The sequence below is a fragment of the Cupressus sempervirens genome, chromosome 6 (genome assembly GCF_028749045.1).
Source record: "Cupressus sempervirens isolate cs-2001-9-10 chromosome 6, ASM2874904v1, whole genome shotgun sequence".
NCBI lineage: Eukaryota > Viridiplantae > Streptophyta > Pinopsida > Cupressales > Cupressaceae > Cupressus > Cupressus sempervirens.
The window spans coordinates 481,413,081-481,432,576 of record NC_143123.1 but is presented as its reverse complement, the minus strand read 5'-3'; the positions used below and the strand labels follow the sequence as shown (position 1 = coordinate 481,432,576).

The following is a 19,496-nucleotide window of genomic DNA, read 5'->3' as shown; positions in this document are numbered from 1 at the left end:
GATGGTATTGGTCTTTTGTACATAAGGAATGACCTTTGTCTATATGTGACATGTCCTTGATGCCATCTCAAATGGACAAGATGAACTCTCACCCTCTTACAATACTCTTAAATATCTATTTCGTTTTCACCATTCACTACCAAAGGAAATATTGGACCATATGTTCCCCTTCAACCTTGAATCCTCTCCATTTTAAAACAAATGAATTCACTTATTTCCTTCCCATCTCTTCAAGAGTCTAAATTAATTTGAGCTTTTGACATCTACTTTTAATCTTCACCATCCAAACCTTGAGCGAAAAATATATAGATTGATTTGAACTTGATCCATTTTATGTAAACCTCTAAGAAATGCAACCTTATTTTACAGGTGAAGGAACTTGCATACTACCAAACCTATTATTCTTGAGTACAGAAATAATGACTTGGTGCGACAAGGTTTGATGTTAATGAGATATTTATATGTTTTTATAATATTTTACTAATTCTTATGTTTAATCTATTTATTGCATAGTTATTTTATTCTACATTAATTAGTATTATTTCATATATTAACATTGTTTCAATTTATGTAACTCTTCTGGTTTGTATTTTTTCTGTTTATTTTTGCATTGGTAGTTGGCGAATTCTAAAAGCAACACTAGCATATAAAATAATATAATTTTCATTATAATGGATAATGAAACACCTTAATTTAGATATTTTATTTTACCTATATAAATCACATAGGTTGGCATATTATCTATTTAGCTTATTTAAGCTAGAAAGTTTATAATATTCTTATTAAATTTTAGACAACACATATTTTTTACATCTTAATTGTTGAATGTATAGACTACTTTTAACTACTTAGATTAGTCTATGATTAGATCAACATAAAAAATATTATTTGAACTAAATCTAATATGTAAGTTTGTAAAATTAGTATATATGATCTTGATGTAAATACTTGTGATATCATCTAAATATTATTAAAAATATATAATCTACACTTTTATTTTAATCTTGTTATTAATTAAAGAGGATTGTCATAAAAAGATAAAACAAAAAATTGTGAATTATAAAAGTCAAAACCAAAACCAAAAGATATTAATAGTTTGAAAACTAATATTAAAGATAAAAATAACGATTAACTAAAATTTGTGATATATTTGTAAAATTCAACCTTATAATTTTTTGATCAAATTCATTCATCCACTTTTTATAAATTAAATTCAATTAACATAAAAACTTTGTTCATATATCTTTTATTAAAAAAGAAATATAAATTTCAAACATATGAACTATTTATTTAAATAAATTTCTTTATTACTTTCTAATTGAATTCCTATGAAACTTTCCGTCCTAAATCTAATGAGTGCTAAGTGTTCCATTTATTCTCATGAGAGATGGATTAATGTTGAACCACTACTCATGAAACATGAGTCAATGAATTTGACGCAAAATCACATAGTTAAATCCTGATAGCAATATCACATTTTCTACCTGTCAAACACGTGGAAGGGACGTAATGTAAAATTTCTCATCATTTTTAAAATCGGCACAACCACGTGAGATTAGGTGGGACGTTTTATCTATAATTTTCCATTTGTTTTCGCGTTTCGACGGAGATGCTGAAAACTACCCTGTTACGAGACGTGTAAGATAGAAATTCCTTCCCAGCTGTTTGGAGCGAATCTATAGCCGTCGATTACTATTTTAGACATCGTTTTATCTGAAGTTATCATTGGTTAATAATGAAGACTTTCACTGTTTTGTGTGGAACTCAACGCCTGATAAATGTGTGTAGGATTGAATCAAATGTAACTTAAAAAAGTTTCACACTAGGCAATATCATAAACGACAAAATTCGAATCGAACCTCTTATATTCAAATCAATATATTTTGCTTAAATAACTGAAATCATAATTGGATGTTTGAAAATTTTGTACAAATTAAACGTCTGTTTTTTCAAAGTCGTCTAGAAGACACTCCTAAATAGTCATAGAAGAATATATGTCCGTTTTTTCAAAGTCATCTAGAAAGCACTCTTTAATAATTTCCTAAAAACTATAATTTACTAAATGTCGCCATTATTTTCTGTTTTAATAAAATCATAATATCTAATTTATTAAGAATCGTTTATTATCAGGAAGTATTTTATTATTGGAATAAATATTTTTATGAAAATTAAATAATATAATATAAATATATGATTATATTAAATATAAGTAGGCAAAAGATGTTATTTTGTTCATAGTCTAATGGTGATATAATTGTATTTAACTTATTGATTTATGGATATATGGAAAAGTTAGGTCAAGTCAAATAATGTTATTATGATTCGAAAAATTATTATTTATTACTTTAGTTCATTTTCGGGATCCAAAATCAACCTCTAAACTTCTTGATTTGAACATTGTAAGTGGATATAAATGGTGCTTTTGCAGATTTAAACTTAGCTAATTTTGATATTGGGAATGTTTTCGTCTTAATATTTCATATGAGTATCTTAAGGGCCACAGTGATAACAAACATAGTTGATAAGCTTGCTATGCTCTTGTTGGTCTCCTTTGGTCATAGCTCGTGTTACCAACTCAATTATATGGAATAATGATTGAAGATAATCAATCGTGATGCAATAAGCCAAGAGTGCTAATATGATATAATAATTATTTGATGTCTCAAGATTTTTTCAAGATTCATCTGAAACATGAAATATAATCTAAGTGATATTTGTACAACATTACAACATGCAACTTAGAATATTTCATGCTTTAGTAAGTCAATGTTGAGTTTAAAAGGAAGGACATGGGATCAAATTTAAATTTTAACAATTTGGGGTTAGAATTGTATTTATCAAAATTGACTTGGATAATTTGTATGTTTGCAAAAATGATACATAATTGAATGACACAATAAAATGGAATGGTTTCTTGGGATTTGCGATCACAAAATAAGTTTAAGTTCATTATATTTTCTAGTTGTTAAGCATGTATATATTTTTTTGACATTAGTCACTATATTAGAGACAAACAAGCCATTACATAAAATGAATGGAAATAGAATAGAGAAAGCAATTTGAGATATTTAAATAAAATGATATTTTAATTTAAAAAATTATAAATACACTTGTTGTTTTATATTAAAGGTCATAAAATAATTATGGATTGGGGTATGTGCATCAAGATGGGTGAACAAAATGATGCCAAATGGTTCACCTACATATGGCATTGTCCCCTCTCTCTCTCTCTCTCTCTCTCACACACACACACACACACACACACACACAATCTTTGATTAGTTTCTTCAATCCAAAGACAAATTCAATCTCTTTGAAAGAATATATACACGAAACATAATATATGAGTATAAGAAAGGAAAAAGACATATTATATGTTTGAGAGCATGTTCAAATCTTGAGGAACTACAATATAGATTTTAAAGATTGTTTATAAAATAATCTATAGAATGTACGTTAAAAGTCCTAAAGATTTGATATATATCTCGAGCAAGTTCAGATCTTGAGAAACTACAATATAGATTTTAAAGATCGTTTATAAAATAATCTCGAATGTACATTAAAAGTTCTAAAGATTTGATATATATCTCTCTCACGACTTTAAAGTTTATTTCATGTATATATTTGTGTTTTTGATTTTGAATTGTTAATAAAAAAATATTTTTGTGTGAATGTGGTACATGCCATATTTGATTTGCATATAAATGTACATATAATCCAGAATTAATTTATTATTTTGATTAAAAAAAGTATCTTCCAATTCATTCCATTTTAGATTTATTATACTAAACTATATAAATGATATTTCAACTACTTATAATCAAAAATAAAAATGAAAATGAAAAATGAAAACCTAAAACAAAGAACTATGATCTTTATATATATAGTAGATTCGTCTTCAACTAGTCTTATATTTTAACTAACTAAAACTCCACCTGCCAAAATCAGATTACCTAATATGCTTCCAATTTACTTCAGCTTTTCATATAACTCAAAATAAACTACATACACAGAAACTATATTCTATCCATTGAACTCAATACAAACATTCTTGCCAACAATAGGTATATTCATGTCTAAGCCTTCATAGACACCTTGTCTTCTTGGATACCAGCTAGCGGCTTGTGTTTGTACCAACTTGACCAGAAGAGATAGTTGAGAAAGTTAAGAAAGAGGAGGACAGCGAGTAACCAGTAGAACAAGTCAAGATGGTTGCGATTCAGATTATTACCACCAAGCCAACCATGGCTCTTAGTGATGTTTCGAGTTGCGGAATTGACAATATTAACCAAAACACTGCTGAGAAAGAAACCCAGAGATAAAGATGTATATGAAAATGCAGTGGCCATGGACCTCATTCTTTCAGGAGCTTCACTGTAGAAGAACTCCATTGTTCCTACCAACACAAAAAGATCTGAAATTCCAAAAACAAAATACTGAAATCCCAACCAGAATACACTCATTGGAATAGGCGGCATAACTACTGGTATTGCATCTATCATTCCATTCTCTTTTGCTACGTGTTTTCTCTTCACTTCCACAACAGCAGCAATACTCATCGCTATCATAGCCAATACAAGTCCAATTCCTATTCTTTGCAAGTGCGTTATCCCTGCTTCATGCCCAGTGAATCTTCTTGCAACTGGGACAAATATTCTATCGTAGATTGGAGTAAGAATGACTAGAAATAGGAAAGGAATTACTGACAAAGAAGCTGCTGGTATTTTGAAATGCTTTCCCATGCTTCGATCCATTGTCAAACCCTGAGACACAGAAAATGTTTGGAGTTGTGCTAGACCTGTACTCAACAGTATTGTGCTTGCAAAAACGGGTGCCATTCGAATAAGAATTTTGGCTTCTTCTACTTGGGTCACCGTGCATATTCTCCACCCAATAGGCTCCACCCCATTTTCAAATTGAGAAGAATCCTCCCTTAATATTGCTGCTTTGTCAAGGAATCTGTTAAAAAAATTCAGATAAATAAACATAATTAGCATTTTTATTCTCTGTTACACAATTTACATAAGATGTTTAATAATAGTCCTAAAAAGTGTTGAAGATTACGTACACGAACTGGTTTGTATGTACAAGTCTCTCGGTAAGGATGTTTGCTTCCTTATCATGTACTTCATATAAATCGTTGGGATTCTCTGGAGTTCTCAGCTTCCGGTTATAGACTGCAGCGACAAACACCTGCCATAATACTCAAACAAATTTCATTTCATGCATCGTAATATTTTGCTTTGGTTGATCTGTAATTCATGGCTTATTGTTAGAGAAATGAGTCGCACTGAAAAATAATAAAAAATTGGAAACATGGTTGGTATTTATGAAGTAGAGTTTCTTAGTATTTAGTAATAGGAAAGATAGTTCATGCAAATATAGCGATTGAATATTAATCAATTTAATTTATATTATATTGAAATTATGTAAAACACAATAAACAAACTGAAATCTAGGATAAGAAAACAATAGCTTTTCGTTCTCCTAATATATTACTCTTGGTATGCATGAAAATGGTAAATAACAGATGCAAAGGTTTGTGAGTATGAGTATTCAGTTGTGCAAATTTTTAGTCAAATTTATTGATTTAGATTTCATGAGTAGTGGTTTGAAAGAACCTATTTCTTACAAATATAAATGGTCTAGTTAGCACTCATTTCATCTAGATGATGCTCCCGATTGATGGAGAATTCAGTCTTTTCATGAGGTCACTATTTCTAGAACTACTCCAATTCTAGTTTGCTTAAAAGTGAAGTTACCTCCAAGGTTAAACTCACTTAGCTTGCTATACTACAATGATTGTGAAATGGGCCATTCAGTCTCATGAAAAATAGAATCTTTTGAACCACTACTCATGAAACATGAGTCAATACCTTTAACTTAGAAAACATTTTATTGAATCTTGATAATGATATCATAATTTGACTTTCAAATATTAGACAATTTGTTATTATATTATTAAATTTCTAAGAGCACCCATCTAATTTCACAAACCAAATCAAAGTTGAATTTGAAATTCCCACCATACCTGAAGAATGCGAGTTAGTGGGCTCCCCCTTGGACTTCTGATACGATATGTGGACTTTCCAGCCACAAGGCCGAGGGTCCCAATGAAAACAGCCGCTAAACAAAACCCAAAACCAGCATCCCATCCCTTGTTATTCATCACCCACACAACAACAGTCACTCCTATGCCTGACCCAGTAATGATGCTCAAGAAAAGCATGTTAAAGTAGGTCGATATTTTTCTCCTCTCTATCGGATCTCTCTCATCAAATTGATCTGCTCCTAGTGGCGGCAGCGCACCTCTCACACCTCCACTTCCAACAGCCACCAAATATAATCCCACAAATAACATCACACTTTTCCCTCCACTCACTTTCTCGCACACAGAAGATTTGTCATATGGATTACATGGAGGGGGCTTCAAACTCCCATAGTGCGCTTGTATTAACAACACAGCGTATCCCTACACATCAATCAAACCCACTATTTTAATCATAGAATCTAAAGGTTAGACAGATCAAACCATCACTGGTATCAAAAGCTCAAAACTAGTCAATTGAGAAAGAAAACTGTGAGGTAAAAGAACACATACAACGAGTTCAATACAAGCAGCAAAGAAGTTGGTCTGGAATCTGTTGAGGTAGGAGTCAGAAATGAATCCCCCAACCAAGGACAAAAGTAAAGTAGTCCCAGCGAAATTGGTGAGCGTGGTAGCAGCGTCAGAGAGGTCCATGTGCATTATCCCATTGAAATATGTCACCAGGTTTATATTAATGGCTAGGAAACCCAATATCTCAAATATCTGCATCACTGTAAATTAATAAAAAATACTTCATTAAACTTAAGTACGTTAAGGTCTTAAATACTAAGATTTGATTACTAAGCAATTAAAGTTGACTTATTTTGTCAAGTTTTATTCCTACATTAATGCCCAATTAAAACACCATCTTTTCCAGAATTACTGAGAAGAAGTTATTAACAAACCATAAACAAAGAAGGTCGCCTGAATTCCACCATGGCGATCTTTCCGAGCGGGTTTTCCTTTCCAGTCCACAAAACCTTCTATTTCATTCTCATCTGAATAATTTGACTTACTCTGCAAAATACATGCAATGGGTTAGTATTGAAAAAAAAAACATCTAAAATTAATGCGTTCTCCGTAATAAAACTGATTACGTCCCACAACTGGATTGAAATTTACCATTTTGCAGGTATACAAAATACACTGCAAATGTGTGGACAGCTTTATTCCCGCATAGACAAAAGACCGGAGAATCCAGACGAAAGATTTTGAGAAATTCAGCGTTAGTTCGAGACTTTATAGTAAAAAAGGGCATCCGAGTCGATTCATTGGGTGTAAACTCTGATAGTAAACAATGCCGTCAACTGACGATGAGGTGGGGTCTTCCACTAGCTGCTACGTTGACGTTTGCGTTGAGTAGTGCATTGAGGACGACACAAACATCCCGCTGTGTAACAAGGTTTCGGTCGCATGCGACAAAATAGAATCTAGAGGCTGTGTAACTAATCATTTTGTGTTTGCCATGAAAATAATACTTGTTCTATAAACTTACTAATATTAACTAGCATTGTATGTTTTTGTCACTCCAGTGATAATTAATCTGTTAAAAAAAGTGTACAATGGTAAGAATAGTAGAGATAAATAATAATTTTTTTAATTTCTTAAAATCAAAATGAACAATATTGCTTGATAAAATTTTTGAAGACAAAATGTACTTATAGAATTGTAGATATACTCGCATTCAAAATTGCAAAAGCAATGTAATAATTAGAATAGTCAATTTTGGAGTTACAAGATAGTAAAAGTTATTTAGTATTTCTTGTATGCGAGAATGAGCAAAATGAATCTGATCAATTTTTTGAATAAGTTGCAGAAAAATGCTAAAATCATAAGGACGTATGGATTTTTCATTAGTAGATAAAATGAATTTATACATTTTTTCCATTCCATAATTAATGAGTAACTAAAGTTACCTAAAAAGGAATAAACAACCTATTGCATAATTTGTTACATTGGTTTTAGAACAATACCATGAACTTTTAAGATTGTGAAGTTGCGAATAGTAACCCATGAAGAAATGTATGCATGATCCTTACATTGGTGAGAAAGGTGAAGTCATACCAATGTAACTAACCATTCTCTATTATCTACCTACAGTATGTTTTTAAACTTAGTCAATAAGATTGATAATGAATTTGTGATTATATATATTTTTTAATGTAGAAGCAAGTTTGTATTTTATGAAAAAATGAAGGGCATCTTGTGTGGTTATCTCTATGACTTTAGTTTTGGCTTGTGAGGGCAGTGCGCTTGGCTGAAGTGTTTTTATTGGCAAGGGGTAAATTACCAAAGACTTATTCCATGCTAGAGATGTTATGTGTGTTTGTACTTTTGGCAAGAGGGGAGATGCTAAATACTTACTCTACACCAAAGATGTTGTGTAATGAAGATGGATACATAGTCTTTTCCTAGATAAATCGTACTTTTGTTTGTGCCGATATAAGACTTTTGCAACTTGCAACCCATATTTTTATCAGAAGTTAGAACTAATTAATGCTTTCAATAGGGTTGGAAAATGTCTTTCCTTGATAGCTAAAATAAAATCAAGGTGATATCATACTTGTAAAATTTCTCGAAGATACTGCTAAAATACTCACCAACAACCCTAAACATACTAAAGAACTTTGTAGATAAGTGCATCCCACAAACATAATAGTTAGGAAGTGGCAAGCATGCTCCAAAAAATTGTAGTGACTTCCACTCATTTTATATTATTTTGTATGCTATAACTAGAATTGAAATTACAACTCTACTACCACTAAATCTATGAACTTTTTTTGTACTTCAACAACAAAATAAAGGTTTCATATCTTCCCCATGGGAAAGAAAATAGACTCCTTCTAAGTTCTAATGTTCCCAAAACCCTATGCACCATGATAGACTACAACACAAGTGCTTTTTCAATAAAAGACCATGTTCAAACAATACCAAACACACACACCCTAGGTACTCTAGATTCAAATTATGCCTACTTAGTTCAACTATAATATTTTCACCATCAAAAACTACAAATCCACACATACACTAAAGTTCTTAGCCTCCAAAATTTGAGGTCTTTGATATATAGAAACATTCATGAAACAAAATAGACAATAACGAATATATACATTTACAATGTGGAAATATTCAGGCAATTAAAATGCAAGCAGGAGAGAGATGCATTTGTGTAGCCTTTGTAAAATACACAAATGCATTACTTGAAACCATACAAAAAACTAAATAATAAAAAGCCTTGAAATGAATTGATCTAAAACCACTTATCAAAAAATTGTAATGCCCCAAAGATTGGTGGAATTGATATCATTTTGGATGAACCTTAAATGCAAAGGAAAATACAGTTCACTATGCAAACAAAAGCATATAATAAGCCTCACCTTGTACTGTAAATAAATACATAGTACAAGGGAAACTTAAAATATGATAACCTAACAAGATAGAGCATGGGGGAGGAATAAACGATAACTAATACAAGGAATCCAATGGAAATAGAAAGGATTTTTTTTTTCTATAATTTATTTCATAGGGAAGAAAAGAAAAGAAAGGAAACGAAATGAAATATGAAAAACAACTCAAATAGTTGAAAAGCAGTTCAAAGTAGTTGGGAATAAAATTTTACAACTAGGGCTAACAATTTCCCAAAAAAAAATTGAAAAAGTTAGGAGCAAATCTCCCACATATAAGCCTAACAACTTAAAAATATAAAAAATATAAAATTTCTAGAGTTCATGACATTGTGATTATTGTTCTTCTAATGTAAAATGCATACATTTAAATTTAGAAGAAAAAATTTAATAGTATGTTCATTTTTATGTTTTCAAGAGTGGTGGATATTGTACATAAGTATTAGTTGAATCCTTTAATTTTTTCTTATATTACCAATAACTATAATTCATATTTTTTTAAAAATAGTTTACCTTAAAAAAATCAACAATTGTTTATTTTGTTTATTGGATGGTAGAGTGTGAATTGAATTTTTTTATAATATATTTTCCAAATGTTTATGGTACTAGAATAGAGGTATATTAGATTTTAAATAGTTTTAACCACTCAAGGTAAATATAGACATTGAAATTGACAAATCATAAATTGATTCAATAGTTGATCATTTCCTCTTAAGACGTTTTGAATAAATTCTTATTTATTTGATTCATCATCAAATGTACATTCACATATATTATTTAAATAATATCATTTTCTTAGTTAATAAATTTATTATTCACTCACTATTTATTATTGTCCATGCTTGATCAATCTCAGTTCTAACCTAACATCACTTAATCAACATTCTTCTATAGTCCACATTAGATAAATGAATTAAAATATGTATTTATGTAAGTTCCTTATACCCTTTTCTGACTCATAATAAAAATATTCTTTCTAAAAAAATCCATTTTTCATTAGAAAGTTAAAATTAGTTAAGTAATTAAATACTCATTGCATGGTACTTGTACTAGTACATTTAATAGTATGTTCATTTTTATATTTTCAAGAATGGTAGATATTGTACATAAGTATTAGTTGAATCTTTTAATTTTTTCTTATATTACCAATAATTATAATTCAATTTTAATTTTTTTAAAATAGTTTACTTTAAAAAAATTAACAATTGTTTATTTTGTTTATTGGATGGTAGAGTGTGAATTGATTTTTTTTATAATATATTTTTCAAATGTTTATGGTATTAGATTAGAGGTATATTAGATTTTAAATAGTGACAACCACTCAAAGTAAATATAGACACTTGAAATTGAAAAATCATAAATTGATTCAATAGTTGATCATTTCCCCTAAGACATTTTGAATAAATTCTTATTTATTTGATTCATCATCAAATGTACTTTCATATATATTATTTAAATAATATCATTTTTTTAGTTAATAAATTTATTATTCACTCACTATTTATTATTGTTCATGCTTGATCGATCTTAGTTCTAGCCTAACATCACTTAATCAACATTCTTCTCTGGTCCACATTAGATAAACAAAATAAAATATGTATTTATGTAAGTTCTTTATACCCTTTTCTGACTCATACTAATTTTATTTTTTCTAAAAAATCCATTTTTCATTAGAAAGTTAAAATTAGTTAAGTAATTAAATACTCATTGCATGGTACTTGTACTAGTTAAGCACCTATAATATTGATAATCCACATATGTATGTAGTTGTATTGGGCTTTTGTACAAAATGCATGGTCATTTTCTATATGTGACATGTCTTTGGTGCCATGTGAAATGGATAAGACGACATTCTCATTCCCCCTAGAGTATTCTTAAGTACCCTTTCATCCTTACCATCCACTCCCAAAGGAAATCCTCCACCATAGATTCCCTTTTAATCTTGAATGTACTATCCATCTACCAACTAAACAATTTACCTCCCTCTTATCTATTGAAGGGTCTCAATTGATTTGAGCCTTTAGCATCTACTTTTAATCTTGAACATCTAGGCCTTGAGTGAAAAATATAAAGATTCATCTCACCTTGAGCCATCTTCAAGTCACCTCCAAGATATGCATCCTTATTCTATAAGTGAAGGAACTTGCATACTATCAAATCACACACACACACACACACACACACACACACACACACACACACACACACACACACACACACACATTTTGATACTATATTTACTAATGCTTTTGCTAAATCTAATTACTGCATAGTCATTTTCATTCTTCATTAATTTTGTGTATTACCAAATATTAACATTGGTTCAAGTAATCTAACTATTAGGACAACAACATAGATGATTCTATTAGCTATAGTAGTTTATATAGTTAGTAGTCATGCAATGTTGCAATTGCCAATCTTATAATTAATGAAACGTCTTAATTTAGATGGAATGTGAAATTCAATTTTCTTAATATAAAACAACCATTGGAAGATAGTATTTCATTTTTAGTTTGTAAATTGCAAAGGTTGATAATTTCATTTATATATTGTCTATTTAGCTTAATTAAGCTAAAGATATTATGTTATTCTTATTAAAATTTAAACAACACAAGCTTTGACAAATAAATAGTTGAATAAATATAGATTCCTAAAAATAATTAGATCATCTACGTGCAAAAAATTTCAACATCAGCTATAAAAATACTCTTAATAAAAAAATATATACATAGAATAAATATAACATGTAGTTTTAAAACTAGATATATATTAAACATGATGTAAATAATCACGATACCATCTAAATTATTTGAAAAGTTATCATCTATACTTATACTATAATTTTTTTATTAATTAAAGAATATTATTATTACAAAATAAAATAAAAATTCATATTTTTCAATGCGTAAGTTTCAAAGAATTGAAACAAATTAATAGTTTAAGAAGGGAAAAAATGTGATATTGCTATTAGGATTTAACTATGTAGTTTTTGAGTCAAATTCATTGGTCCATGTACTCACACAACTCCATTTATCATGAGAATAAATGGAATACTTAGTATTCATTAGATCTAGGTGATGCTCATAGAGATGAAACATTGAGATTTCCCAAGAGTTCACCAACCCTAGTACTACTCCATCTTGAGCGCATTTAACTATGAACTTTCATCCATGATTAAACCCACTCCACTTGCAACCCCATTTGCAAAAACCTTCACCATGTACTTTATAAACCATTCATTGAAAAGCTTCTTAAGCTCATCAATTGCTAACTACAAAATCAAATAAGAAAAAATTTACTATAATGCCATAAGATTCAACTATATTTTATGAGTGAAGTCAAAATCTTTGACCCATTTTTAAAGTCAAATTCAACCATCTTAATTTTTTTTTCCATAAGTATCTTTTATTAAAATATCAATTAAATTTTCCCACCCATGAACCATGCATTTCAATAAACCTCTTTTATTAAATTTTCATTAAATTGTTTTCTATATTCAAATTCTGAAAATTCCTGTCGTGTCAAACACGCCAAATGGGCGTAATGTAATATTTCTTGTCATTTTCAAAGATGGTACAGCCACGTGATATTAGGTGGGACGTTGTTCAAATACATTTTTTGTATAATTTTCTTTTACTTTTCCAATGTCGACGGAGAAGCCGAAGATAACTAAAGTTAGCGGGATTTATTCCAAACATTTTGGAGTGCATCTCTCTCCACCAAAATATGCATGTAATCGTCGATGGCATCGATAACTTTTTTACTCTCGTTTTATCTGAACTAATCATTGGTTATAATGAAGACTTTTAGTGTTTGTGTGGGACCCAACGAGGGAAAACGTCTGCCTAATCAAATAAATAATAATTAAAAAGTTTTTACGGTAGTCAATGTCATTAACGACAAAATTCAAATCATAATCTCATATATTCAAATCAATATATCTTGCGTAGATAATTGAAATCACAGTTAACATTTCGTAGAACACCAAAAAGTGCTGCCTCTTTTTTCAAAGTCTTCTAGAAATCGCTATTAAAAAATCACCCAAAAACTATAATTTAGTAATTCACCATCACTTTATATTTTAAAAAGATATAATATATAATTTATTTAAGATTCGTTTAATGCCGGAATTGTTGCAAGGGAGTAAATTATTACCATAATACATATTATATGATAAGTTAAATATATTATTAAATTATATGTATAAAAATATAAATATGTTATGAAACTAAATATATAAAATATAAATAGGTGAAATTAATATTAAGTTTATAATTTGATGTTGACATATCTATATGGAGAAATAATGACATGTTAAATAATTAATAAGAAGAGATTTTCAGAATCTATGATAATCGTTTGTAAGAGTTTTTGGATTCGATTGTGTTTAATATATTCTACACTAACATTTTGAAGCACACTCTTATATCTAACTTTTATTCTCATGATGGATCACAAAGTGTGATTTGAAAAGTTGATGGATAAAAAATTAAATGAATGGTTAGATATTGTCATTAATGGAAACACTATTATCAGTTAAGGCCGCTTATATTAAGAATAAAGTTTGGTATGTTATAATGATGAAATTGTCTAAGTATATCAAGGGTAAATTGTCGACAATCACGTAGCTTACGTCAGCAAGCTTCACTAGAAGTCAATGATATGTCACAATATTGGAATATGATAGAATAGTCAATGTAGATGATATGTTTATGTTTGTTGATGTTAATATATCAATTGGTATGAGTTTTGGGTAATAGAATGAAACCAAATTGTTATCATACAATTGGAATTAATGGAGAAGAATGGATAATTAGACTAAGGAATTGATTTGTCTTGACAATTTAACAACTTAGTAATTGATGCAGTGCAAGGTAGGAGAATCTCTAAAGGAGATGTCCTAGCCCCCAAAAAATAACAACAAAATGGAAATACGATGCAAGAAATAAAATCTCACACTAAACACAACTCTTTATTCATAAAATAACTGATTACATGCAATGTGTTAGGCTGTAAGGCCTTCTCGATTATGACCAAATAGAAAGCAAGTAATAGTTCTATAAGATCCCTAAAGATCCAATCCAAAACCTAACTAGTTCAAATCTATAACACAACAAAACTCTGGTAGAAACCTCCAACAAGATCTAAACTTGTGCTCACAAGCCACCAAGCAATCTCCTTGTTTCCCAATCCACAACTACTACCTCTTCTCAAACTTTGCTCCTTTGCTTCATCCTTCTCTCCAAGCTTCTATACAAGAAGAGATCACACCTTGAGAGCTTGATTGCAAATGCTCATATACATTGCTTAAATACACTTACTACCCAAGATGTTACAAACACAACCAATGTGTGATAAAAGGTAAATGCAACTACCTTACAAAAAATATTTAATTCCCACCCAAATACAACTAAACACCACCATGTGGCCAATTAGAAAATTACATTGCCTTTGTTGATCACAAGAAATATTAGATGCATGATTTACTAAACTTTCCACAAAATTCTAAGATGCCACCTACACACCTCAATAAATGAAATGATAATCATTTTCCTTTTTTTTCTTTTTATGTTGCCCATGCACCTCGGTAAACAAAAAGGCCTTTTCTCTCTATTTTTCCATTTTTTATTTTTAAAATTATTTTTCCTCTATTTTTTGTCACTTTCTCTCTTCCTCCATTTAAAAAAAAAATTATCACACCCCCTTTTATGTCATGATACAAGATGCTCCTGCATCAGACTCCCTAGGTAGATAGAAAAGTATGTCCCATACTTTGATTCCAAAAGAAATTTCTCCAACCAACTTCATCTTCACCAAAGGTTTCCAATCCATCCTAGACAAAAGAGCAAATCTGTACACCAACCATCTCGACTTTATCCATACAAATATCTGAATTGAATGAATCTCAACAACCTAATCAACATGCTCACTCCTAGGAACAAACTGAACATATTGCTTCATCAACAATCCCTATAACTTAGGCAAACCAGGAAGACATAGATCCATAGTATCATGTAGATCCTCAACCACATCAGCAACATCCAACTCCACATCAGTAGCAACATCAATATCAACCATATCAACAATAACTAATACATCCTTAATCATCTCAGTAGCAACATATGAATGTAGATCCATATGCAAATCCTCATCTATATGTAAATCCCCATAGTCAATATTCTCATCATCTATAATAAGATGCTCTACGATTTTCATGTCAAATCCAACCAACTGATCATAAAAAAAATCTCCTTTCTAGTCTTAACAAGGTTATCAATCTCTTCTCTAAGCTTAGACATCTCAGCAACAACTGCAAGTTACTCTGTAGGTTTCATTTCAAATTCCACAAACTAATGAACAAAAACAACCATATATACCTATTTTCTCTCCATTTTTCCATTTTCTATTTTCAAAATTATTTTTCCTCTCATTTTTGTCACTTTCTCTCTTCCTACATTTTAAAAAAAAATTATCACACCCCCTTTTTTGTCGTGATGCAAGATACTCCTACATTAGACTTCCTAGGTAGATAGAAAATTATGTCCCATAATTTGATTCCAAAAGAAATTTCTCCAACCAACTTCATCTTCACCAAAGGTTTCCAATCCATCCTAGAAAAAAGAACAAATATGTACACCAACCATCTCGACTTTATCCATACAAACATCTGAATCAAATGAATCTCAACAACTTAATCAACGTGCTCATTCCCAGGAAAAAACTTAACATTATGCTTCGTCAACAATCCCTATAACTCAATCAAACCAGGAACACATAGATCCATAGTATCATGTATATCTTCAACCATATTAGCAACATCCAACTCCACATCAATAGCAACATCCATATCAACCATATCAACATTAACCAATACATCCTTAATCATCTTAGTAGCAACATATGAATGTAGATCCATATGCAAATCCTCATCCATATGTGAATCCCCATAGTCAATAATCTCATCATCTATAATAAGATGCTCTACAATGTTCATGTCAAATCCAACTAATTGATAAAAAAAAAAACTCCTTTCTAGTCTCAACAAGGTTATCAATCTCTTCTCAACAATTGTAAGTTACTCTGCAGGTTTCATTTTAGATTCCACAAACTAATGAACAAAAACAACCATACATACCTCTTCAGCTTCAACGAAGTCATCCTTCACCTCTTCCTCAACAAAAAATTGTTTTCTTTTCTGCACAATCTTCTTAATCAGCCAAACAACTCTCTTCTATATTATTAGACTCCAACTCCATAAATCTTTATGAAAGTCAATTGGGTGAGTGCACCAAGATGGTGTACAAAAAGGGGGATATAAGTGGACACCTTTTTTCTAACATTAGGTAAACCTGAACTTGGAAAAGACATTTGAGGGCCATCCACTAAAAATGATAAAATGTGTAAAACATTTACATTGTAGTACTTTGAATCTACTTTCTAAACTACTAGAGTTTTTATGAAATGAATAAGATTAGGTGGGTCAAACCATGCGCACACAAAAAATAGTTCTTGATTGTTTTAGAAAACATAACATAGTTATTTTTGTGTCTAGCACAAAAGACCAAGTTATATTTAGTATCTTGCATATCCCTTTGGTAGGATGATAGTTAAGAGTCATATCTAGAAGTTGTGTATTTTTTTGTATTTTATGATGAGTATTTTTTTAATTATGAATTATTGAACTGACTACATCCTAAAATTTTGGTACATGTTCATGTGTTGAGCATAACTTGCATCAAAATAATAATAAATTGAAAACTTTAAAAGTGTATAGAATCAAGTGTAGAACAATAATCTATAATTTATTTTGATTTGGTTAAGTATATAAAAAAATTATTTTAAAATGGTAGACATAATGTCCATGAGGAATGTCAAGACATTGGTAAAAGTAATTAAACTTTATAATGTTAATGTTGTCCATAAAAAGAAAAAATTATATGGTTAGAAAGCTAAGGAAGTGTGTAAGATTATGGTGGTGATTTTAGAGATATCCACTTCACCATTAGAAAACTTGATGAAGCCAAAGATGCGAATTCATCTTAGAAGATTAAAAAATGTGTAAAGGAAAAAAATGGAGAGAAAACAATTTCCTAAGCCTCTAGGTAATTTTCCTAGGCTATCACCAAGCCATAACCCGATCGGGTTTTTTTGGATTCAAAAAACTTGATCTCATTATGAAAATAAAAATGCAGTTAGAACCCAATTGGGTTCTACAAAACTTGGTTGAGTTTTGTATTACTACTTCACAAGGTTAGATTGAGAGAGAGCGAGAGAGAGAGAGAGAGAGAGAGAGAGAGAGAGAGAGAGAGAGGAGAGAGAGAGAGAGAGAGAGCTATTAGGTTATGTATTCTAATAAAAAAGTGTCTATCGTATCCTTGTCTACATCCCATTCTATCTCTAAATCACTCCCTCTAGCTTCATTTTTCTCTTTATCCTATCCCCCATCTCTCTTTCTCCTATCCCCTTCTCTCTCTCACTATTATATCATATCACCTAATCTCTCTTTCTCTCTCTCAGTCCTCTCTCTCTCCCCCCCCCCCCCCCCCCCTCTCTCTCTCTCTCTCTCCCCTATCTCTCTCTCACTCTTTCTATATTTTCCCCAAACCTCACTCCTCCCTTCTCTCTCCCCCCCTCTCCCTCTCTCTCATCCCCTTCTTTGTCTCACTCTTTTTATCATATCCCTCTAATTCTTCTATCCATCCCATCCTCTCTCTCTCTCTCTCTCTCTCTCTCAATCCCTCCCTCCCCTCCCTCCCTCTCATCCCCTTCTCTCTCTCACTCTTTCTATCATATCCTCTAATTCTTCTATCCATCCATCCTCTCTCTCTCTCTCTCTCTCTCTCTCTCTCTCTCTCTCTCTCTCTTCCTCATCCCCTTCTCTCTCTCTCACTCTTTCTATCATATCCTCTAATTATTCTATCCTTCACCCTCCCCCCCCCCCCCCCCCCCTCTCTCTCTCTCTCAGTCACACACACACACACACACACACACACACACACACACACACACACACACACACACACACACACATTCATATCACCCCCCTTATTTCTCTCCCTCTCTCTCCCTCTCTCACTCTTTCTATCATATCCTCTAATTCTTCTATCCCATCCCATCCAATCCTCTCTATCTCTCTCATTCTCTCTTTGTCCTATTCCCCCCCTCTCTCTCCGTCCCATCCTCTCTCTCCATCCCATCCCTCTCTCTCTCTCTCTCTCTCTCTCTCTCTCTCTCTCTCTCTCTCTCTCTCTTCTCTCTCTCTCTCTCTCTCCACCCCCCCCCCCCTTCTCTCTCTCACACACACACACATTATGTCTTTGTACTATCCCCCCTCTCTTTCTGTTATCCCCTTCACTCCCTCTCTTTCATTCTCTCCATCTCTCCTCTCTCATATCCCCCCTCTCTCTTTCTCCTATCACCTACCTCTCTCTCTCTCTCTCATATCCCCTCTCTCTCTATCTCTTTCTCCTATCCTAAACCCTCTCTCTCTCTCTCTCTCTCTCTCTCTCTCTCTCTCTCTCTCTCTCTCTCCCTCTCTATCTCACTCTCATATCCCCTCTCTCTCTTTCTCCTATTCCCTAACCCCCCTCTCTCAATCCCTTTTCTCTCTCACTCTTTCTATCATATCCTCTAATTCTTCTACCCATCCCATCCTCTCTCTCTCATTCTCTCTTTGTCCTATCCCCCCCTCTCTCTCCATCCCATCCTTTGTCTCTTTGTCTCTTTGTCTCTCTCATTCTCTTTGTCCTATCCCCATCTCTCTTTCTTCTATCCCCTTATCTCCCTCTCTCTCTTTCTATCATATCCCCTAATCTCTCTCTCTCTCTCTCTCACACACACACACACACACACACACACACACACACACATTCTATCTTTGTCCTATCCCCCCCTCTCTTTCTATTATCCCCCTTCTCTCCCTTTCTCTCATTCTCTCCATCTCTCTCTCTCTCTCTCTCTCTCTCACACACACACACACACACACATTCTATCTTTGTCCTATC

At 31.6% G+C, this 19,496-nt stretch overlaps 1 protein-coding gene across 2 annotated transcripts; it reads right to left on the bottom strand.

Moving 5' to 3' along the window:
* Window positions 1–3,959: 3,959 nt before the first annotated feature.
* Window positions 3,960–7,343, bottom strand: LOC149553132 (protein NRT1/ PTR FAMILY 4.5-like). 2 transcript variants are annotated; one of them, XM_089788642.1, is made up of 6 exons: window positions 7,211–7,343; window positions 6,994–7,105; window positions 6,602–6,819; window positions 6,032–6,472; window positions 5,069–5,193; window positions 3,960–4,959 (listed from the first exon to the last, which is right to left on the bottom strand). In XM_089788642.1, exons 1-6 carry the CDS (start codon window positions 7,211–7,213, stop codon window positions 4,077–4,079), a joined length of 1,782 nt encoding a protein of 593 aa, XP_089644768.1. In that variant the 5' UTR covers window positions 7,214–7,343; the 3' UTR covers window positions 3,960–4,076. The 2 variants fall into 2 exon arrangements, with proteins under 2 accessions (XP_089644768.1, XP_089644769.1); XM_089788643.1 differs by having other exon boundaries at window positions 6,602–6,811.
* Window positions 7,344–19,496: the final 12,153 nt, after the last annotated feature.

Coding starts and splice junctions, on each gene's coding strand:
- LOC149553132 (XM_089788642.1), bottom strand. Junction 6,820..6,993: donor GGCGACCTTCTTTGTTTATG/GTTTGTTAATAA, acceptor ATTAATTTACAG/TGATGCAGATATTTGAGATA. Junction 5,194..6,031: donor CACTAACTCGCATTCTTCAG/GTATGGTGGGAA, acceptor GTATTATGGCAG/GTGTTTGTCGCTGCAGTCTA.